Source organism: Vanellus vanellus (genome assembly GCF_965231255.1).
Source record: "Vanellus vanellus genome assembly, chromosome: 1".
Classification (NCBI taxonomy): domain Eukaryota; kingdom Metazoa; phylum Chordata; class Aves; order Charadriiformes; family Charadriidae; genus Vanellus; species Vanellus vanellus.
The window spans coordinates 17,061,951-17,086,681 of record NC_138905.1 but is presented as its reverse complement, the minus strand read 5'-3'; the positions used below and the strand labels follow the sequence as shown (position 1 = coordinate 17,086,681).

The 24,731-nt window shown below is 37.9% G+C and overlaps 1 protein-coding gene across 2 annotated transcripts in view; it reads right to left on the bottom strand.

The window, feature by feature from the left end:
* KIF21A (kinesin family member 21A) overlaps window positions 1-24,731 on the bottom strand; it is a 93,582-nt gene that overhangs the window by 49,588 nt on the left and 19,263 nt on the right. For both annotated transcript variants that reach the window (XM_082479251.1, XM_082479252.1), the window contains exons 2-7: window positions 12,839-13,061; window positions 11,322-11,504; window positions 7,792-7,941; window positions 6,929-7,063; window positions 3,610-3,774; window positions 1,764-1,879 (exon numbers count right to left, since the gene is read on the bottom strand). In XM_082479251.1, the coding sequence (XP_082335377.1) occupies window positions 1,764-1,879; window positions 3,610-3,774; window positions 6,929-7,063; window positions 7,792-7,941; window positions 11,322-11,504; window positions 12,839-13,061 (972 nt within the window). The remainder of the gene's footprint in view (window positions 1-1,763; window positions 1,880-3,609; window positions 3,775-6,928; window positions 7,064-7,791; window positions 7,942-11,321; window positions 11,505-12,838; window positions 13,062-24,731) is intronic.

Sequence of the window (24,731 nt, the reverse complement as noted above, 5' to 3'; positions counted from 1 at the left end):
AGGGCTGGAGCACCTCTCCTATGAGGACAGGCTTAGAGACTTGGGGTTGTTCAGCCTGGAGAAGAGAAGGCTCTGGGGAGACCTTGTTGCAGCCTTTCAGTACTTAAAGGGGACCTACAGGAAAGATGGGGACAAACTTTTTAGCAGTGTCTGTTGTGATAGGACAAGGGGTAATGGTTTTAAACTTAAAGAAGGTAGATTTAGGCTAGATGTAAGGAAGAAATTCTTTTACAATGAGCGTGGTGAAACACTGGAACAGGTTGCCCAGAAAGGTGGTAGATGCCCCATCCCTGGAAAACTCAAAGTCAAGTTGGACTGGGCTCCGAGCAACCTGAGCAACTTTAAGACATCCTTGATCATTGCAGGGGGGTCAGACTAGGTGACTTTTAAAGGTCCTTTCCAACTCAAACAATTCTACAATTCTATGATTACATAAATAAAAAGAGGTGGTGGTTGCAGGGGTTGTCCACAAATTTAACATCAGTCAGAAACAGACAGCAGAATATATCTAAATACCCTCGTAAATGCTTTGGGACAGCATTTGCTATCTATTGTACACTGAACTGCCATTTCTCCTGAAGAACAGGAGGGGGAGCAGTGGAGCTAAAAAATAGGAAAATATTTTAGCGTCAATATTTCAACAAAAGTGCAATTTTAGAAGTGTTTGAAAAAAATGCTCATTGGCTAGTGTGATATAAGATTTAGTCAATTTGTAGTTATTTCCAGAAATAGCTTAGAAGAGCTATGCTCTTGATTTCTGCTGATTTTTTTTTCCCCACAATTGTCAAGTTTCCTCCTCCCTTAAGCACTTCTGAAAATTCTAGCCTTTATTTTACTTGTTTTGTCTGGCTCTTTGCTTTTCCGCGTACTGCAGTGCTGCAAGGTGTTGCTGAAGTTCTCTCTCTGAAGAGCAGAGCTACGACTTAAAAACTCTCTTCCACTTTTCCCTATTCCTTTGTGAAATACCCAAAAAACTTCTTGCCCTCCTAAAAATAGCAGTCAACAATATTGGATTAAATACATGAATAAGAGCTGAAACATACTCAACTATACCCCCTTTGATATTTGTACCTGTTAATTTGCACTTTAACAAATTTGTTGATGTTTGCTTAGACAAAGCTTCCAGAGGCCAAAGCCTCTCTTCCTTACCTGTGCAGTAGGTATACAGAACAGGTTCATACAAACAATTCTAGTGATACAGCAGTTTGTTTTTATTGGGCTCTAATCCAACATCACATAACTGGACATATGCACCTAAGATATCCAACCTTTACAAAAGATGGCAGCGTCTGCAGTAAGCTGACTCCAAGCTCCTACACATGGCTTTCAGAGCAATTAGACAACATTAAAAAAAGTAACAACAAATAATCTCTGAACAAGAAACTCATCAGAAGTTTAAACTATGCTATAATTAATAAGGCTGTAGCACAATAACAAAGTTTACCATTTATGCTGTCTATAAGCTAATGATGTCTTCATGGAAAGGACTTGTCCTGGAAATGGTAACTTCTAAGTAACTCGCAGCATCATGCCTAGTAAAGCTACAATAGCACTGAAAAGAACGATGCAAAAAGCCTCTTTAAAATCTTTTCCTTGCATTGCAAGCATTTTCTATCATAACAGTAACTTATCTTCAGAACCTCCCTCCAACAAAAAGAGTGGCTATTTTTATCATTGTTTAATGGTTATTTTACTTTCTGAAGATTTTGTACTCATTCATGTTCATTCACAATGAAATACACAAAATGTTCTAGTTTTCATACCTGTTTCCCCCAAGAGAGTCTTGAAGTAGCCTTGTAAGCTTTGAATCTCTGTATGGTACGTGAGTTGCCTTCTTACTTTTGTCTCCCAGTGCACTTATTACATTGCCAAGTGCCAGCTATAAAACATCAAATCATGTAACGCACAAGTTAGAATCCATTCCTGAGTAGTTTTATTTTTTTTTAAAAAAAGCTATAAACTGACACCTGAATATTGTGAAGAAATGAATATGCTCATAGAAGTTAACATAATAAAAAATATCTTAGCACAATTTGTGTGCACTGTCTATTGATGTCATTCACACACCGAAGTTAGAACTACTTCATGTAACAAACATTTACTTTGGATGATTAGTAAAACTAAACTCTGCTTCTAGCAGTAGCTATATTCGTTTTAAAATTAATTTTATCAAACTGCTTTATGCTAGATTTAAAATAAGATACAGTGAATAAATATAAAAAAAACAGAGTTTACTACCTTTAAAGATATGAAATAAGGAATGTCTGACGAAGATTTTAGCATTTAGGGCTTGAAACTATGTAGCCCATGGCTACCCTATTTCATTGCTAAGAAAGGGTCTAATTCGTGTTTATAAGCAACCTAACATTTGGCTGTAAAATTATTTTTAATGTGCAACTGCACGTACTTTAATCAGATTATTCATATGCTAAATTAAAGAACATTCCTCTAGATGGCACCCTGTACAGCCAGTTCATAGTCTTGAAATGGTCTTACTGCATCCAGCAGTTGAAGAACTGCACATATGCCACATTCTGTGACTGTTTTGAAAGGTGTTTAAATCACTTTCAATCTATTTCCCAAAATTGAGGGCTGGAATTCATGGCAAATGAGAGTTTTGTGATCACATAAAATATTACTTTTATCTCACTGATTTTCACCTTCATGCATTTTGTATCCTATTTGTTAAGGATATGTCTATTTCATCTAAACCCCCAAATTTCTTTTGGCTCTGTGCTTAAATCAATGATGAAATTGAACTGAACTCACTTTCTCTTCCATATAATATAACCAGAATATCTACAGAAAATAAACACTGTCACGATGGCAAGAGAATCACTAAGTTCTAGTTGCAGAATACCTCTGGTACTATACACTAGACCGGAAAAGAGAGGCATGTTTTCACATATAAAATAAATATGTATTTTTGAGTCTTTAAAAGAGAATTGCACAGAGCCTCCACACTGCCCAGTAGCTCAAAACAAAGGCATGAAAATACAAATCACCACTGACAATCACTAGCTCTACTTTTCAGTGTAGTCATAATTAAACAAAACACTTCACACAGTTCATTAAAAAACTGCATAGAGAGCCAGTACACAGACCAGAAAAAATATAAAGTGATGCTATAAGTTAAAAATCATATTTCTGCTTAGAAGTGTTTTGCTTAGGGTTGTTTTACATTACATTTCATAGTTATAACAAAGAACCACCATTTATTGATCAAACTTTTTCATCATCCATGTTTTACACGCCTGTACTCCTTGCAAACTGCTTGTAATGTTCTCCAATTGTCTGGGTCTTGGCAGAATAAAAAATAAAAATAAAAAAGTTAAAGTAATGTCTCTATCTTTTAGAAGTTTAGAGTAACTAATTGTATATCACCACAGTTAGAAGTACTATAATATGCTAGTTAGGGTCTAGAATAACTAAGAAAATGTTAGCAAACCAGAACCCAGTAAGAATCAATATATGCTGCTATGTCTGACGCTACCGTCCTTGTTCTGCACATACGGCATTTCTACTTTAGGGATTACTAAAAACAATCCATCCAAGAAGGAAAAGAACATGGTACCAACAGCCTATGTAAACAAATTGTAATAGTCTTACTAGTCCACAGTTGATGGAAATGCCTTCTTTTGCTCTTTCCCCTGTAGCTCCTGTTCGCTTTAACCTCTCAGATCCTGCTAGATCAACAAAATGGAACTTCGCAGTAAGAGTTTCAAATTCATTCATCTCTGATTCAGATATCATCCTATTATCTGTGGCATTATCCTGAAATAAAGAACAACCCATAAAGCTTGGTAAGATCTTTCACATTAAAATTTGTCTACTGCAAAGTTCAGTCAACAATTATTTACAAGACTACCTGTTTGTCATGTCCATCTCCTTCCTTATTACTCATTCTCTTATGACAACATCAACATCTCTCAAAAAAACTGTCCTATTTCAGTCATATCCACTAACATATATTCTTGAAGACCCAGCTCTAGATACACATGAATACCAATATACCAATTACTTCTAAATATGGGCTACAATTGTTTCAAGGCAGGGAAGAATACATATGTTAAAAACACAAAACCCATCAGCAAGTTGGGCAACAAAATGTGTATCTCTCCTGGAATGCAAGTCTTAAATCAATTGTCAAAGGAAACTGATTTTTAGAAAAGTAATGATACATCATACATCATCAGTTCATAAGCCTGCCAAATAACTGGAAGATACTTTCTTTTCACACCTCTCTAATCCCCATCATCATCTTCCTTGTGGCATGATTCTTCAGCTTTATTTTAGGAATTGTTTTTTTAAGTCTGTATTCCCAGCAGCCAGTACTCCACCAGCACTTCTGACTTGACCAGGAAATAAGGACAGCAGAGGGAACAAGGGAGAAAGAGTTTTTCTTTCCCTCCCAAGTAAGTTTTAACGACCAGCACTTGATGCACACTTCCACCAGTGCAGAGAGTCTGCCCAGGAACACACTGTGCTACAAGCAGGTACTGAACCCTCAACCTCTTTCCACTTCACATCCTGAAGTACAGCAGTAATATGATCCTTTTTCATTAGATAATCACAAGGGTTTTTTTTCTGTCAGTTAGTACAGCTGTACCTTATACTGTGGAGATGTATTTTACTCCAAGTGTAGTTTGAGATGCTGCCATGGAAGCAACACTGAATGAGAAAAATCTTTAGATCACTCGGCTCCTGACCTTCCTGCTAAGACACCCATTGCAGGGCAATTCCTACGTACTTGCCATGGCAGCATGTAATAGGCATATATCAAGTGTATACTTGACTTATATTCACACAGCCCTATCTACAGGCTTTATTAGGAATATTCTATCACAGTAAGCATGGATTGTTTTGTTTTTTTCTTAAAAAAAAAAAAACAAACAAACAAAAAAAAACAAACTCGGGTATTCTGTGGCAATAATCTTTACTTCCTTACTTGGCTAGCCCACAGCTCCCTCGGCTACTGCAAGGGGCAAATGTGTGGCTGCAGACCAAACTGTTCTCACAGTAATTAAACACTTCACAGTTCTTAAGCGATCTCCTTTTGTAGCAGTTTCAGAAGACACCAGGAATCGTGCCACTTCCATGAGACTGGACTGTGACACCTTTTCAGCTATTTTGACATTTAGTTGCTGGTGGATCACCCTCTCTTTCTCAGCCCTCAAAGTAATGATTAACACCTCCTTTCTCTCACTTATTTAGTACATAAAACGTGCATCCAGAAACTTCGGAGAAGCATGGACGGTGCAAACACAGTGCGAGGAGCAGCGTGGCTGTGCACTGGAGCCCTGGCTGCCTGCCCACCCTGGGCACCAGGACCATGTACAGAGAGACAGGCACAGAGCCGACATCGTCATCCCTGGAACTGTGTTGCCCTAGTAACAAAAGTCTCACAAAACTGTTGTCTACAGATGGCAGCAACAACAGAAATTTGAGCTGCATCTCTCCTGGCCATCCAATAAGGGCCCATATTAATTTATATTCTGGGAGCATTCAGAGGCCAACGTCAGGTCTAATCTCTACTCTCCTAAATACTGCAGCGAAAGAAGAGGGTGCTGTCTTCGGATTCAGGATCTAGCAATGTCCTGCTCCAGACAGTCAAATTATCTTGTTCATATCTCCTAAAAAAGAAGGAGCAAAACACATTTTGACACAAGGCAGAAGGTGGCCACCTATTACACTAACACAAGCTTCTGTTAAAAAAAAACAGGCAGGGCCAGGCAGGAGTCCTGCGGGTGGCTCAGCTGGTGGGAATGGCTGCAAGCGCACCAGCGCAGGGGGATTGCTGTGCTGACAGCCCGTAGGAAACAAGGCTCCCTGATGAGTTCTCCCACTTTCCAGCTACTTAGACAGTTTTCAACAAAACCTCCGAGCATACAATGTCATTATGCAGTGACCAAAGTACCCTGTCTGGCATCTGAGTGTGATGCCAGCCCCTCACAGTGAGAAGACAGACAGCTGCCCACACCACCAGGTCCACAGCTTCAGCATGGAAAGCAGGAAGAAGTGTTTTTAACTGGTATAAAGCAGTTATACATACCACAAAGGACCAGGGAGTGACCCTCATTTTGCCTGCAAATGATTATTTGTAGTGTTAAAAAGCAAGCCCTGCCCCCCTGCATTACAAATCCAGTTCACTGTTCCACATGCTTAAAAATGTGATTTCTATGTGTAAAAAAATCCTAGCCAGGTACTTAGGAGTTCACTAAAATATTTATAAATTTGATTACTCCAAATGTATCAGCATATAAGTCCCACTGAAACTACTGCAGTTTTCAGTTGTATGGATTAAATCAGAATTCTCTTTACAAGATACACCAACAGCAACTAACAACTGAACATTCACATGAAAAAAAAAAAATCTTCTACAGAACAGCCCCATGTATATTCATGGTTTAAATTTCAGGTTAAGTGCATGGACTTAACAACACATGTGAACCCCAAGTATATATCTATTTGAAATAAATATGCTAAGCTTCAGAGTCGAATACTTTTCTGCTTGCTGCTTGTTCGATATCAAAACTTACTCTGGAATAGCCAAGCATTTTCAGTTAGGTGACTGCAAGCTTAAACCCGATAACTACTGAGACACTTAAAAATGCTTTCCCAATTAAAGACAAATTACATTTTAACTTTCTTACTTGTGTATGTTGCAATGAAATACTGAAGAAAATGCTAGCGGAGAATGAGCAGGTTCATGTAAGAGACTGCAGTTTATTGTTGCCTCTGGCTAGAGGATGGTTACATATGCACAGATTAAATCAAATTATTATAATGCTTAGCAAATTCATCGAGCATGATTATGACTGTAGCATCTTTACTAAGTGCAATTCAAATAGCAGTGACTGCCAAAACCATATTCACATTTTGAAAAATGGTTACTAAAGTGAAGTTTAATAACAGCAAAGATACGTACAGTGTTAAATGCAGGACAGACTCTGGTTTGACATAAGTGTATAGTAAAGATTGCATGCGACCGTGAGCTCTGAACATTCATCTGAGTGCTGGCAGTGGTCCGAGACAAAGCCCCCAGCTTCAAGCACTGCATCATCTAGAAAACAGACAAGAACTACATTGCATTGCTTGCAGTTTAAATAAAGAGTGTTCCTGTAACTCTTACTGTTTTGGATATAAATAAGCTTTTTCTCTTTGCTATTATTTCAGTTCCTATATGCCAAAAGCACAAAGATTTTTAAATAAGCAAACTAAAAGGGTTTTTTGTGGTTTCTGAAAGAAAACACTTAAATCTTTGTACCCCTCTTTTTAATGTCCCCTGGTAGTAACACACCAATCTTCCTTCCATTCACCTGTGCCAAAAATGGACAATTTTTGTACTTTTTTCAAAACTGTACAGTACAATAACACTTGTATTCAGATTTGCAATACACAGACACTTACAAATGGCAATTTACATCATATCAGTCATCATGAAAACCTTTCCTGTCACAGGAAAAATAACATATATAAGATTTAGGAGATTAGAATTACACTTGCCTAAATTTTCTCTCGCAGCTGAACTATACTATTAGCAAAAGTCTGTTTCTAGCATTAAGTGAAAGTGGTATGCACTTAATATCAGACACTTATCAGATTTAAATTGACTGAAAATAAAGAAAATTAACATTTCAGCTAAACTTTACACCTAAATTGTCTGAGATACAAATGTTAGCAAGCATAACTACTTTTTTTTTTTTTTTTTTAACTGCCTATCAAAACAAAGAAAGAACATTTTTAAAAAGCACTTAGTATGCTACAGAGAAATTTATTTTCAATGCTCACCTCCGATTCTCCGTTCACAGTTCGGGTTGTAACACCCACTGTATAAATTCCTCCTGTTGAATCTTCATGTATTTTAATATTTGATTTTTTATTCTTTGCATCAATATCGCGTGTGGTATCAAACAGATCAAGAATTTCTTCATTGTAAAGCTGAAGAGAGGAGAAAAAAAGAGAGACAAAAAAAGTGTATATTACTTTAGGAATTCCTCCAAAGACTAACAAATCTGTGCATGGCACATACCGAAGGTTCTAAAAATCCAAATGCCAAGGCTCTCAAAAAAGGATGGTGTGAAGAACCCAAACTTACAAGGACAATAGGATGATACACAGAGCAGCTGCAAATTAAGTCATCTGCCCTCCTTACTATTATGCTTTCCAAAGAATCATAGAATGGTTTGAGTTGGAAGGGACATTAACGATCATCTAGTTCCAAACCCCTGCCACGAGCAAGAACACCTGGCCTTGAGCAGAAGCAGCAGTAACTTCCTCCACATCTTCAGATCTCAGAGAAAATTCTTTGGTAGGACCAGGGAAGCAGAGGCACTCAGTGCCCGCAGAACAACTGCAGCGGTGGCTTCTGTGGCAGGCACCTTCTGTCTTCAGGTTTGACCTTGGGCTTGGCTTTTGTTTTGTTGATTCAGTTGGCTGCACCCTTCTCCAAACACTGCAAACTCACTCCACTTGCTCTCCCTGCTATCACACCTTTTCTCATCTCCTCTCTGACACCTTAATAATTCTATGTCTCTCATGTAGATAAACTGTTCCTGTGCTGGAAGGAATTTAACATATAATAGTTTTTGTGCAAGCTGCTTATTAAAGACATCAACCAGCAGGCCAAAAATACTATGTCATGGTTTCTTGAGCAGGGCTTTTGTACTTTCCTCCATACAATACCTACACTTTGGTGCCTCAGATTTAGTTACAACTTTCAGGTGCAATCATATGAGCAACAGCAGCTATTTACCACATGTTTCAGGCTGCTTAATGTTTTCTGTCTGCTTCACTGGGCCTCCTGAAGGTAAGTACATGTACATTTAGTGGTTTTCAACTCAGTATCATTAAGTAAGTCAGACTTTTAGGTCAGTAAATGACATGAGAACCAGCAAAGACATGAGAAATTACTATGCAGTTATCAGTGTTACAGGAAATGGATTATCATTTCATAGGAATGTTCTGGGGTTTAGGAAAGGTGTTTAAATCCAATTGAAGATATCAAGGCAAACATCCAAAAAAACAAACAAACAAACAAACAAAAAAAAAAACCAAAACAGAAAAAGCAGCATCCCACTGGGAATCTTATGGCTTAGGTCTCTACTGATGTATACTGGAACAGTTCTGATGTCTTCAATTTGGTTATACCAATTCATTTCAGCAGACCATAGGCCAAACTGATTAAATCCCCGATGAAAGTCACTAGGTAAAAGCCAAAGAACCACTGCAATAGATCTGTATTCACCCAATGTACGTGCTCATACACTGAAAGCAAGAGGCTTTCTCCTATCACAAGTGAAAATCCATCTGAAAAGGCTCAGGATTTGTGAATGTGATGTTTTTAATTCTTTACATATTAAAAAGGAATTATATTTAATCATGCATAAATATTCTAAGTAGGAGCATTCTTACTAATATTTTACCTTGCTAAGTGCAAACAAACGCTACAACTTAGAGGATCCTGATAATGCATCTACAATTGCATCGCACTGCATATGCCTCTCTTTTGGAAAAGTTAGCAGGAAAGCAAGGAGTTGAGAGGCAGACTGCAGCAAACTAATGAAAATCAAGCAAGTAGCAAGCAGTCATTGTTCCCAATAGTTATCCAGCTGTCAGACTTAAAAGTTATTCCAAAATAAAACGCTGCTTCAACTTGTTCAACAACTAAATTATTGATTATGTAATCCAGCCCTAATGGTAGATAGGATGGGAGGAACAGGATACTTTATGATAGAGTAGTATATAATCTGTAACTAATGAGAAAAAGCTCTTTCTGGGAGAGCTCTAACTTAGCCTCAGTAAAATTAAAAAAAAAAAAAAAAAAATAAAAATCACCAAAAGAAGTGACATTTTGTTAAGGGAGAAACTATTATATACATCATTTAACCTTTTTCCAAATTAGATAAATAAGTTTTAATATGTACGTTTCATCCGAAATATGTTGTAACATCTGCAATTCTGTACAGCATTATCACCATAATATTCAATTACTGCTCTGTATTTTGGGTCTCTCAGTCACATTTGTAATGTTATGCCAAAAAAAAAATAAGGCCTTCAGAAACTACACTGGTTACTACTCCTTACGCTACTACTGTTGCAGCTGCCTAAGCAGAAATGAAGCTGCAGATCCCCAATGTTCAAACAGAGAAAACAGAAGAATACAGCATTCCCACAGCCTGCGCTCAAGCCTAGACTCTTTCTAGGCAAACATTAGCCAGAGCAACAAAAAGCTCTGCTTAAGGTTAGCAGTGACAAACCTATGCAAAACTAATGCCAGCTTGTTAATCTTTAAAACAATTTAGGAACATATGACTAAAAGACCTAGTTTACTTCAGTAGTAATAAAACCAACAGCTTTCTCTTGGGTAATATGAAAGTGGGTTTTTCCCCCCCCAAAGTAGATAATGTAAAGCTGCAAATACTGAAATAAGTAATATGCATTTACACCTGCTCTTCCTTAAATTGATTCTTTCTCTCCATGTGCTTAAAGTATCAAATTTTGAAGCTTTGTAGTGAATGTAAATATGTTACGCCCAAATCAATTGTAAAAAAAAAAAAAAAAAAAAAAATAGTTCCATGGGTAGGAGACTGCACAAAAGCTGCAAGACTTAAACCAACAGCTGCTGCAGGTCAGAAAGATCACAGGTCTTATGGCCTCTCTTACCAGTAGCTGTGTCTACAAGAAAACACAACAGGAACAGTTTTTCCATGCACTGACTCAGGTTTTCTCTGGGTCTAATGAAAGAGGGAACAGTGACACAGAAGCCCAATTCTAAATCTTTGGGGATCACAGAAAGGTTTGGGGTTTTTTATGCTAGGTTTCTTCTTCATATAACAAGTCTCCTGAACAGATTTTGAAAGCTAAATAAATCTATGGCAAAGTGACAAAAGCAGGCAAAGCATGGTCACTATACAAAGGCACAAAGTACAATTGATTTTTTTTTTTTTTTTTTTAAACAGTTTCTTGCTTTAAGGTTTTGTAAAGAATTACAAACAGGCAAGAGCAACAGGCCCCACAAACAAATATGTGGTGCAGAAAGGGATAAATTATGTCTAATACAACTATTTCTACACTTCAAAATAATGCTGTAAAGGAAAATACTAAAATAATTGGAATAAGATAAAAAGACTCTTTTTCATAAATTGAAAAGCTGAAGCAAATTCCTCAAAGTTTCCTTTTGAAATCTTGAAGATTAATTCAAAACATCTTGTGGGAAAAGAATGCAGAAGTAGCAACCAGAGAAACGTTTACTTGGCTTTCTAAAAACAACAACAAAAAAAACACATGAAGTTACATACACAAGCACAGATCATATTTACCTCTAAGAACTGTGCATTCACTTTAAAATCTGGTGGTGGAAGTCCTTGTTTAATAGCAGCCTGTTTTTTTTCTTCAATACATCTGAAAAGATGCTTAACAGCACGTGATATAATGCCTTGTTCCTCTTCTGTTATGTTGACATCAAATCCAGTGCCCATGGTGTATGTTTTGCCAGCACCTGTCTAAATTGAAAAATTAGTGACTAGAACATGTTAATAGTACCAAATCACAGACAAATGCAGTTTGTGAACAAACACTAGTGCTAGATAGTGACCAGTAAGTCAGTTTGTCATCTTTACAATATTAACATGCACAATAACAGGCCATTTTGAAAAAATGGGTAAACAGCAGTTGGACAAACTCTACTGTTTATTCACAGATCACATACAAGACGACAGGGACCAGTTCAATCTTTTATAACCTTTCCCCTACAAGCTTCCCCTAAGCTGCTTACATCAGCCTTGAGCTATCATCTCTGAGGTCAAAAGAATAGTTAATGTTTTCAACAAAGACTGTTAATTAAAGCATGTATTTTGAAGGTAGAAGCTGCATTTGCAATTCTTTACTGAATTAGATCAAATGACTCCCTTAATTATGATGTCTGAATATCTCAGGGAGAATATTACCATTGTTCTCAATTTATAGACAGCACTGAAGAATACAAGCTGCACCTTCACTAGGAAAGGAGCTTAATTAAGTGTGAAGTCCTCTAGAAGACAAGGTAATGTTGTGTTTTCACTCAATTAGTGGGTCAAGTCTAAGACAAAGATAGTATCATGCAGTTGAACATAATCTACTAAACTGGATCTGCAAACTGCTTTGTTTCACTAGGACTAGACTTCACCTAGCTAACTTGAGATATGACATTTAACAGTGGTGAAATTCAGCATCCAAGACCAAATTTTATGCAATCAATTCCTAAAGGAATCTTCAGAAGACAATAACGCATTCTCTACACTCAATGATGCTCAATGATGTTTCGGCTTTGAGAAGTAAAATGTGTGCCCAGTGTACTGAGAGGGTGTGTTCTCTATGACAAGCTCTCTGACTTTGGAATCTGATCTCTATGTTTTGTCCACAAACAAACAATGTGGCCTGAAGTTCCTCAGGATTATTTTTTAAAAAGCTCCTGTTCCCAAAAGCATCTGAAAATGCAGAGGGACGGATAATTGCTCAGAAAAGAGTCTCAGCACAACCTCTAGCTATATATCAACTGATTAAGTCACTTATTTGTATTGCTGCATTGGGGTGAATTCAGGAATTATATGGACTCATGCTATTTTCAGTATTATTGTTAATTCAGACCTACTGCATGTACATATTTTCTGTGTTTCACTTGCCATTCTGCATAGAATCTATATAGCCTCCTAAACAGTCTCCTACAGGATCTCTCATTTAAAATAAAACCAAAACATCAAAAAACAGGTTCATGCATTCCAAAATTTAAGAGGAAGATCAGTTACAAGAAACTGTTTATTCCAAAACAAATACCTTAAAATAAAATTGTAAAGCTTACTTGGCCATAAGCAAAGACAGTGGCATTATAGCCTTCAAAGCAACCTTCGATCAGTTTTTCTATGCACTGTACATAGATCTCTTCTTGCTGGGAGTCAATGTTAAACACATAATCAAAAGTGAAGGCCTTATCTTTTCCCAAGAACACTTGAGGTTCACCAGGTGTGACAGATGTACAAATATGGCATCCTTCAATCTTCTCTTTGGCTAGCTGTGGTCTAATTCTGTTTTGGAAGAGACAAAAAGAACTATTAGAAATTCTCATAGTCAGAAAGAGGGGCATACAGACAATGTAAATAAGAGATCTGAAAAGAATTCCTTACTGACAAATTAGAATTTTTCATCAAGCCAGGAAGCTTCCAGCTGTCTGAGCCACTGACTGTATCAGAACGCCACTCATAAAACCCTTCATGCAAATGATATTACCTTCCCTGAAGGTGTACCTACCACTTCAGTTTGACAACTTGCTTAGAAACCTGAATGTTTCTGTATCATGCATTACCAAAAATTAACTTGCATGATTTGTTTCAGTCTTTGAAAACATGAAGAAATCTAATAAAACTGGAAGGTTTGATTTCATCGTAATTTTTTTTTTTTTTAATAGCAACAGAAATATGAAAAAAAGAGGATAGTTTAAGCAGTCATTTGGGAGCAAGGACCCCCAAAGCCTACATAATAATCTTAAATTGAAGCCTCCTTGCTATGAGTGCAAGGAGAAGGCTCACATTTCTGCTTTTCCTTTGACAGGAAAGAAGCTTTGTCACAGCCAGAATACTTCTGTGAAATGTTTGCTTTCAGTGAAGCAGCATACCTTCTGAAGAAAATAAAAAGAACAATTTCTAACAAGTTCTAAAGGTATTTATTCCTTATTATTAAAGGTCTTATTCCTTATTATTTCCACAGAGACAGATTTCAGCTTTTATTTTTATTTGTTCAGTTTCTGAACTACTTCATAGAACACAGCCATCTCAGACTCCTTATATTCTATAATTGTATTAATTCCTCTGCATTCATAATATTCTTGCAGTCTTGTCAAAATTGAATTAATGTACTAGCTCCGCAACTAAAGAAGATAGTGAAAGTTTGTGATTCAATTGGCTTAATGGTTAACTACTAAGTAGAAAAACTTTGGCCAACATAACATATAGCTGTAATTAGCTAATAATTTGTTTAAAAGAATATTTTTAAAAAGGTGTTTCCAATTTCTCAAAGCAGCACCAAATAAAAAAAAAAAGTACATAACAACAAAAAAAAAACCAAACGTGCAGCTTAAAAAACAAGGGACAAATAAGACTATATATAAGGGTGACAAAACAGCAGTACAGCTACATACAAAAAATAATGGAATATTTAATATAGATTCTCTATTTATATCAAACTTCAGGTACCTATATTTACCTCAGTGTGGCTACTTTCAGTTACACAATGTCAAAGTTGAAGATCTGTATTCACAGAGTATACTTTAAAGGCACCTATTCATTTCGATTTCCATGCTCTAAGGGTCACCTCTACATTAGTGTTTGGTTTGGAATAGCTGTGCTGTCTTGAAGCAACTTCCCCCAACATCTTCACTTACCACATGTTGGTCTGGATCACAGACCAGTTTCAGTGTGCACAAATTACACCCCTTTCAGAGGAAACTAAGCCAAAATGCTCCACTCCAAACACATGAAACTTGTTCCAAAAACTAATGGAAACATAAGGGCCCAAAGAGACCTGCTGATCTACTACAACCATGCCAATGCTTGCTGATGCAGAGAGCGCTAGCATCCAACAACTCTGAGTGGACTACTGCAGACTAATTCAAATTATATCAGCACACATATACTTTAGTTCAAGAGAGAAATATCCTGTAAAAAAAAAAATTTAATAAAAAAAAAAAAAAATCACACAGAGCATGACGTATCTTCTTTTTATTGCAGATTACAAGTTTTTCACCCAGGGGTGTGCATCACTGTCAGGAGTATTTTTCAGAATTTTTATTCCAAGGGTTTCATTATATCCTACTGTGTGACACTAGAGAACAACCATAATTTATTTGTAAGGTTTTCTGCACACTAATTACTTTACGGAAAATTCATTTATGATCAGGAGGTACTGCCCTTGCCAGCATACCCTCTAGTCTGAAGTGGAAATTAAACAAACCTTTGAGGAGTATCATTAAAAAGAACAATTATATGATGTGTAAAATAGGTACAAATATTCTACAAACAGTATTTGCATTTAACGACATAGAGTGTGTAATATAGGTCAGAGATTTTCTCTCTAATAACATAATAATTATCATAAGGTTTTTTCCCCTTAAGTGAAATAAGAACACTAAAAATAAGTCAGGAGTTACATAGCTCCTTCACTAACAATTTGATCCAATAGCACCTGTGTCCACTAAACACAAAATTTGATGAACACATACCTAAGCTTGTAATAAAGTTATTTTCTAGACAAATGAACATTTTATAATAAAATAGCTTTTATTTCTAGGTAGTATTCAGAGACTTCTAGGTAGTCTTCCTACCTACCTAGGAAGTCTTCAGAGAGAAATCAATCATATGCCTTTCCTAGAAGCACTCTATACAACTGGAAAAATTGAACATTCTGCCCATCACGCTTTGTAGCATGCTGCCTCTATAACACTTAATGTTTATTAAATGCCAACTTGGTAGGTTATTCCACTGCCTCATTTTAATGCCATGAAGTCAATCAGAGGGCAAGCTTCTTTTTAAGACTAAGCACTCTTATTCTTTCACTAGTCCAGTGCAGACAGCACAAAGGCAATCAATTGTTCTTACAAGCATGAACTCTTCTAAACGGGGCTTCTAAAGCTCCAGAGGTACTTCTCCCATTGTTTTCTAGTACAAAAAGCTTAGAAAGACCTTTTCTAAAAAAATCAAGATGGAAAACACATTTTCAAAATTAAGTAACCTTTTGTGCATCCCAAAAACCCAACTTCCTCCCCAGTTCTAAAAGGCTTTTAGCACTGACTTAAAGAAGGAAGGTTGACAACTGAAAAAAAAAAAAAAAACACACACACACACACCACACACACCAGTTTTTCTTCACATATTTTAATTCTGTTTTTTTAAAAAAGTTCAAAATTAATTTTGTGTGCTGAGGAGTTGATGCAATTATGACAGGTGCCGAATAATTTTCTACTTTCTCCTACTAAGTAAAGGCTCAGAGTGACCACAAAGAGGAACAGCATGCCTAAAATATCAATAATTTGCATGATAATTATTACAGTGATGACAGGACTGTCAAGTGAACAGTTTCATTGTCGGCCTGGGATACTTCCCATGAGAATCTTCCCAGCTAGCTCCCTGCCTTGCAGCATCTCTGAGTGCCCTGCTGCTATAAAACCCAGGACAACACCAAGCTTCAAGTGCATTATGTATGACCATAATCAGGCCACAGCAAGATGCCATTCCAGAGACCAGCTGAGCTGATGGAAATCTGTGTCACTACTAGCAGCTTGTTACCTGCTCAATCACTTCCCCTGGGTTGAAACACAACATCCAGAGACCCGGCAGCAATGGTGTTCTTCCTCCCTTACTTACCACTAAATCTGAAGGCAGCACTAAGAAAAAGTAGCATTTCAACAGCACGTATGCAGCACAAAGGAAAATTGAAGCAAGACATGCCACATCAGGAAGGCTTCAGCCCAAAGACAGACTCCCTTCTCGTTTTGTAATTGCTTTTACACTGCCACAGAGCTGGGAGGCAGCAATCAGAGATCATGGCTGCATTGGGTTTGAAAGACATCTTCCCCAAAAAGGATGTGCAGAAAAGAGATCTTCATCACTCAGCCTGAGGTCTGCTCAAGGGATACTTCATGCTCTGAAGTCTACATAGGTCTCTTGATTAGTTTAGCACCAAGCTAATGTGATGATCTTAATGAGTAAGCAACAAATGCCTCACCTTCAACCTGATTTCTGGCCACTTATGAAAAGTGTGAATGGATTGGCTGAACCTCATGGCTCTCAAAGTCTTACTATTTGCGCTGTACATGTGGTCTGGGGTGGAATACTCCTCCTGCAAGTCAGATTCTGCTCCAGCAGTGACTATAGGAACAATTCCTTCTCCACCCCCCACATCAATTGGAAAAGTGATTTTTCCTTCTGCTTACAGTCAAGCCTTTCCCACTGTCATGTCTTAATGTGGTCACTTCTGTCAGCAAAGCAGGCAGCACCCATGTTTTAAAATGTGAAAGAGTTCATTTTGGTCATCTCTCCTTGCCCAGTTCCCAGCCTGGCAGTCTGCCACTGGGATTTTTCTCTGGGACCAATTTGACTTCACCCATTTAGTCTTCTACATGGCCCCATCTCACCTGTTTTTCAGGCTACTCTCTTAATTGTATACAATCAGGTGTTTTCTACCTATTTCCAATCACATCTTCTTAGATGTGGCAAGTTCCCAAACAACATTTTGCCTTGCATCCTTCCCTCTCCTCCTCGCCAAAGCACGAACACACCCAACTCTTGTTTACATGTACTTTGCAGAACCTCCAGGCCACACACATGAAACTTAATCCCCTAAATCTATTCTGCCTCAGCACACTGGGACAATCTGTCTAATTAGGGAGCGCTAAAATAGCCAGTGGTGGCACAGTAATGCATTGTATTGTACTGGAACTAATCTCAGTAGAATAGCTGCACAATGTTTCTGCTAAAAATATTGTCAGCTGGAACAGGCTCATAATACAGTTCAGGGACTACAGCTATCATGGGGTCAATACCCTGTGTTAAGACATCAGACTTCCCAGAATTTATTCCTGTTTAAACTAGGTAACATCTTAATATCCCTTTGAAAAACGTCCTATCTTAGTTTATTTCTAGGGATGGAAAACAGTCCCAGTCATTTAAATATATATTATTTAGACATATATGGCTATATAAGGGTATAGATAGATATACATACACATCCCCTTTCAGCTACTGAACAATTTTATATCTTTGTTTATTTAAGAACCTCCACTTTATCTAATTTTTCCCCAGAATCTCCATTCATCTATGATCAAGCAATCTCTCAATCTCATTTCCTATACTAAACAAAATGAGACTAGTGAATTTTTTATTTTGCATCTCCATGTGAAGTATTGCAAATATTACTCTAACAAAGGGTAATTATCACAACATTTACCATATAACTTCTCAGCACCTGTACAGAATAGCAATAGCTAAGTGACCTAAAAAGGGCAAAGCACCAAGTTATTCTCGTTTTATGGGAGGAAAAAATAAATAAATCACAAATTAATCTTACAGATAGTAGTAACAAGCCAGAAGCTGAGTGTTGGAAAGAAGAAAACATGACTATGAAGTCCCATGTAAAGTTATTTTTCCTTAAACTCTGCTGTGGGGAAAGGACTGCGTTCACCTTGCTCAGAAAAACAAATTCAAACATCACTCAAACCACATGCAGTGCTGAGCAGGAAACAAGTTAACCTGTAAACCCAAGACTCTCCAACACTCCTCTCACTACACCGAACCTATTAAACATCACAATTGTTTCACATGTGGGTATGTGAAATATTAAATCCAAGAGCACGTAATAACACATTTAATGAAGTGTAGAAACAAACAAAAGCTCTCCAAAACCAGAAAAAAAAAAAAAAAAAAAAAAAACAGCTTCCTGCCATTACTTTGGCATCATGATTCCCTCTTCTTTCTATTCCATTACATTTACGCTCATCAAACCACTCCCATTAAACATACTCCTTGACAACAAGGAGGAAGGGAGTAAAGAAAGCTAAACAGATTTCATCCAACAGAAACCTAGTACTTCTGCTTGCATAAATTTTTCATTATTTTTGCTAGTGCACATTGGAAGCTTGCTTGCTTCTATGATTATCAACACCTCCAAATGAGACCACAACTATAGCATCTGAATGCATTCATCTGAAATAGGTGATTCCTATATTAACTCTTTACCTCTCAATGAGGTTTAAGAATATGAAAGAGGCTGACATATGACTAATACCAGGTCAACCTCTTCTTAAGACAGCAATAAGGACACCGGAAAAAGCCTTTTGGCTCATACCAGCAACCATCACCCATTAAGAGTTTCTGTTCTACCACCAGCACATCTCAGCACAATGGCACCTGCACCTCTGCTGCCTGTGGCAACACAGTCTGTGGCACTAAATAACACCTACAGGTAAAGAAAACGCTCAAATTTGTTGAGTTATCATTCAGCAACCTTTAGTACAGATATAGTTTTACAATGTCCTTCTCAGCATTTCCAAAGACATTTATGGTGGCCAGCAAAACAAGTATGAAAAGTCTGAGAACTGATTTAATACTCTTTTACACTTTTTTGTTATGAAAACTTGGGGTAGGGTATGTGTGTGTGTGTTTCTGGAGTTAAAAAGCAGGGTAAAAGTACTACAAGTTAATACTTCACCTTCCAGCCCTACTCCTTCTGAAAAAATATCATAATTATTGTTTTTAACTCCACTTCAGAATGAACCAATTTACAAATTAAATTCAAACCCAATGCCCACAGATAATACCATATAGCAACCTCTCCTTAAGGTTAGCATCAAAACAACCCCCTACACTGTTACAGTAAACTCCAGGTAAAGTCCAAATGATTTGTTGCCTGCTTTTCTTTTTAAGTGCCAGCGAGGCAGTTGTCTCAAGCAAGCCATAAACACACTGTACTATCAGTAGCCCTTGAAGGCCTTCAGGGTGAAATCCATTTGTTTCAGGTGCCTACAAAGTCAGAAAAAACAGCCTTCATAAAATACTTTAACAACTGAATGAATAATGGAATAAAAGCCACCCTTATAAACAAAAGCAAACAAAGTGCAAGACAAATCCAGGGTACCTTTGCAACAGCACCACTTCTGCAGAAGGACTAACTCAGCTTCTGGGTGCCTTAATCATTAGTATTCAGTGGTATCAGTTAATGGTACAATTTCATATTAAAGATATTGATCATTAGTATTATACATACTGGTGTTAAGATGTAAAAAGGACACGAAATTAAAGGCACGCAAGTTACAGCAATTACACAAGACTGCTCAGCAGCCGAGCTGTGGCAACTGGCCACCCAGCACATTGCTAGGTCTTTCCCCCCTGCCATGGGTCAGCTCCCACCCTGTGAACCTGTTTCTCCTCCGAGAGGCATGGGCACAGCCAGGGCAATGAGTACCAGTGCACTGCAACTGTAACTCAATCACTCTTACGTAAGATTTGGGCACCGCTCCCATCAATGTTTCTCCAAAGTTGCCATGGCTGCCACGGTCTAGACTGAGCTCAGCACTGCCAGCAGGTGTTGTGTGTGCCCAGAGCCCACAGAAACTAGGCAGAGTTCAGGTGTTACTCACCCCATACTTGCACCAGCTCCCTGGGCAAGAACAAGCGAAGCAGATGTTTTGCACATATACCAGTGCTTGCCTTTAGACACCAGGAAACTTTCAGGCACATCAAGTAGGTGTATTGACACAAGCTTGGCAACGCCAGAGAATAAAACTTCCTGGATAGCTCTTGGACTTAAAATGCATTAAGGACTGTGGCAGAAGCTAGAGTGGGATCTATGTGGTCCAGATTTTACTCCAGAGGCCTATGAAGATACTGATAAAAAGGTATCGGCATCCCTTCAATCCATGCATAGCCTTTAAACAGGACCACTAAGCCCTTAGCTTAAAACACCCAGAAAAATCAGCCACTTAATTGCCAAATGGGCTCCGAGATTTTACATTTTCAGTAGCTTATTTTATTGCAAAGAAAAAATTGCTGTTCAAAAATACACATGCAGAATCCTTTGTTTCAGTGCTGCAAACTGTCACTTCCAGTTTGCATGTAATGAGAAGGCAGCAAATGGAAAACTGGAATTAAATTAAGTGAGGAAATATATCACTGCTGTAACTAGATTTGTTCAGCTCTCCTCCTTCTACAGCTACTGTTTTTTATTTTTAAAAACAAATTTAATTTCATAAAACAATTACCCTTTTCAGCAGCTTGCGTCTGACCAGCTCATCTACCCATTAACTGTTGATGCTGGGAATTACATTCGCAGTGCCAGGCTGAGGCAGTTTCACAGGCTGCTGCTTCCACTTGGTTCCTGACGTGCCATACAATAGCTGTGTCTCCGGGCAGCCACTATGGCTAGCCAGAAAACAGTTTAGCAGTATGATTTCATATTAATTCTTGTACAATTCTGTAACAGCCTAGCAGGCCATGCAGTGCAGATGGCATCCTCACACTGACAGGCACAGCCCCGTCCTTTTGCCAAGAAAAGAAAACACAGGGAGGCAAAAGGCCCAAGCCTGCCCTCACACAGACCTACTGCTCCACACGCTCCCTTCCCTGTCTCTGTCTCCCAGAGAACGGCTAAAGACCCTCCAGCAGATCTAGTGGACCTCCAACATCTTTCCTTATAACATGAATGAACGCTTTCATCCAAACCTCCTTCTTGTAATTTCTCCTGGACTAATTTACTCTCTAGTGAGTGAAGAAATCCACAGCTTTCGAGAACAATTTGACTCTTGATAGAGAGAAGGGGGGACTGTGTTACAGGATTTGTACAGGCTTTGATTATTTCTAGTTCAAGACAAGGTCAGCTGTGATGGAAAAGCAGCACTACCATAAGCTTCCACGTGCCTGCCAAGCACAGAACTGGCACACCTCCAAATCCAAGTGCAATTTGATTAGAACTGGTATTGGAAATGACATTTCTAAGACAAACAGTATTTTTTAGAATTGTACTACTTGCCTTGTTTTTTTGTGAACATTTAGTGTTATGCCTCACTCTGAGAAAGCTAGAAGACAAATAATAGTACAGTATCTTTGAGAAAATGAGATCTAAGCAAATGCAGCAAAGTTTAATTTATGAATTAAGACTTGAAATATTTATGGTTTATGAGCAAGAAATGAAACAAGGAGTTAGGCCTTCCTAAAACTGAAGTTCAAAATTAATCTCATACCATACAGGAATGCAGGCACTTCTATATCATGAAATAAATTCGCAGAATAGAGACCTTGGTCCCAGCAGTCATGGGTGAAACATATTCCAGTGCTGAAAGGGACTACAGACACCTGATCTCCATGTAGCGAATTAGTCTGGAGAGGCTGCCTCTCCTCATTAGGGAGTGTGAACAAGTCATTTTAGAGAGTAAGAAGCATGAATAAGTATCTCCACTGTTACAGTGCAGTGGAACACAGTGCTCAGCTGTACTAATAATGCGGTCAGCATTAGCTCAAGGTCTGGACACCACATTGTACCAAATGTGTGGACATACCCTGAAATATTCGAGTTACTCACAGCCTAGTCCTATAAGGATTAACCCTGAAAATTTTCACCTTTTTTAAAAAGAACAAAAAGGAACTCAAGAAGGTGCTAGCTCATTTCAGTTTTTATTTTGAGATGTAGCTTCTAGTCTTCTAAAAAAAAAAACCCCACGTACACTTTCAGGTTGTTAGTCTGCTTACACTGCACTTCTGGACATCACCCCACAGTCAGCAGAACAGCAGAGACATCCCAAACACCTGGTTCAGGCATGAAGGACAGGTCCCTTCCCCAGGCAGTCTGGGAAACCTACCATCTCCAAAAGGCCAATCAGAAATCAAAGAAGCGCCTTCAGAGCCAAGATAGAAAATGCAGGAACAAGAAATATGTAACCCAAAAGTTTACCACAAGGAAGCAGAGCCATCTGTGGCTCTGGGTTTGCGTGACTGCTCCGTGTCACCAAAACTGTGGTTTCCCCAGAGGGTTCAACCAGTCTGCAGTTTGATGGCTGTGCTCTGGATATGTTCATGTACAAAGTTCAATATCCAAGAAACAACTCAAGAACAGAAGGACTGCCTTAAACTGCACATTAAATCTGTCTCTTTCACATAAGTGCACTTGCTTCTTGGAAGTTTAAGGTTTCTATTGAAAAAAATATGTTTTCACTCTTATGACTGATAAGCTCATGCACAGAATTATGAAACACAATTTCATTTGTGTTGTTTCACATCCATCACTGGCACTAACAATACTGAAGACTACTAAAGATTGTTGTTATGAAAAATTTATGGTAGTAGCACCTGACAGTCACAGTGCTTAAAGGAACATAGAGGTCACAAATTCAAAAGGAAAAGAGGAAAGAAAGGTCTTTTGGTGCATCCTCAGACCAGCGTCTACAATTACTGCACTCATGGATACAAAGAGGTCAATTAGGCAATCAAGTGTATCTGTGGACAAGGATTCGTGAAGAAAGCAATTCCTGCACTGAAAAGAAAGAGCGTGGCACCCTGTATTTCTTTTGCAAATTGTGGGGGTTATCCTCCAAAATTTAGCTTTAACACATAAGTTAGCAGCTCCCTTCATTCCTGCTCTGGAGCGTGTAGTTGTAAGGAGTGACTGACTCACACCACTGGTAAAGCTTACCAGAGCCTGCTATTAATTATGTAATTAGGACAGTATCAGGAAAAGGAATACACCTTCTGTAGCATCTTTATGCTATATGACTGAATGCTTAACAGAGATTAAATCTGCTAAACAAATGTCATTATATGTAACTTAAGATGAAAAAATTTAATCAAAGAGAGTTTAAGGAAAGCTTGTTGAAGAATGCACAGCTCAGCAGCGTAGTCATGAGTCATGATGACAAGTGCTGCCAGTATTTTAGAGACATTTTGTTTCCAGAAATTTTAGGGTGCAAGAATTCAGCTGAGATAAAACAGTACTGTCAAAAGTAGTGTGGTGAATATGGGCTATCCAACCCCTCAAAATACTGTAGGCACTGCTGCTTTACCAAATTACAGAATAACATTTATTTAGGTGTAAGGGGGAAAAGAGGAAGGAATTTAAAAAAGGGCAAAAAAAACCCTACCATAAAACTAGTCTGAGCATCTGCAAACCTAAACTCAGTCACACTTAGAATTCAGGGATTTAGGGGTAATTCAGGTACCTCTTGTAAGCCAGGGTCCAATCAGCCTAACACATCCAAACACACCAAGCCCATAAAAAGTATGCCGCTCATAGCAAACGTGGACAGTGTCAATTCTCTATAAAAGTGCACCTGTAACTAGTGTATAATTACAAGAGTCAAACTTTACTTTAAAAACACACTTTTGTAAGAAAGACAGCTGGTTTCAAAAACATTGCCCACAGCATCACAGTACACCAACAAATGAACTAATAATGCCCGCATAGTATTTTCAATTAAAGGCACAGAGTTGACAGTGGCTTTCTGGTTCAAAAGCTGAACACTCTTGCAGAGCAACTGCACTATTTCTGCACACCACCATAAATAAATCTGTTTTACCTGTAAAGCCAAAGGAATAACTTTAAAAGAAAATTATTTCGTGCAATTAAGTGAAATATTTTAAGAATAAGTACATACATTCCAGAACTTCCCCACATTCCAAGTTACCAGTACCTATAGGGAAATCAATAATAAGTACCACAAGTATATTCAGAAATAAGCAAACAAACCAATGTTTATTCACTGCAGGAAAATAATTTTTCGGATAGGAGAGAAAACACACTGATGTAATGCAAGATTATCCAGATGACCAAAAACCTGTCAGTCATGCCAACACTTGCTTCCTCTTAACAGTTAAATGTATGTGTATTCTAAAAGTTCACTACTTCTTCAAAATAGCCTAATTTTTAAAAAGAGGTTCTCTATTGTTTTTAAACAAAGTTAAGTGTTTCCTATGTCTACAGCAAAGAACTCTTAATTATTGCCTCCCTTACCCAGCTTTCCCTTTCCTTTTCGCGAACAGCCAGGCACACACACACTTACTCTCCCAGCCCTTAGAGCTACAGTCCTAAAATCACCACATGTTCATGCCAAGACTACTGTAGCTCTGAAAATTGTTTTCATTTCTTTCACCTCCATAGAGTGAATTTATCTTCCCAGTTATATATTCTTACATCTAGGGCAGTTGTTTGCTTTACACTTATAA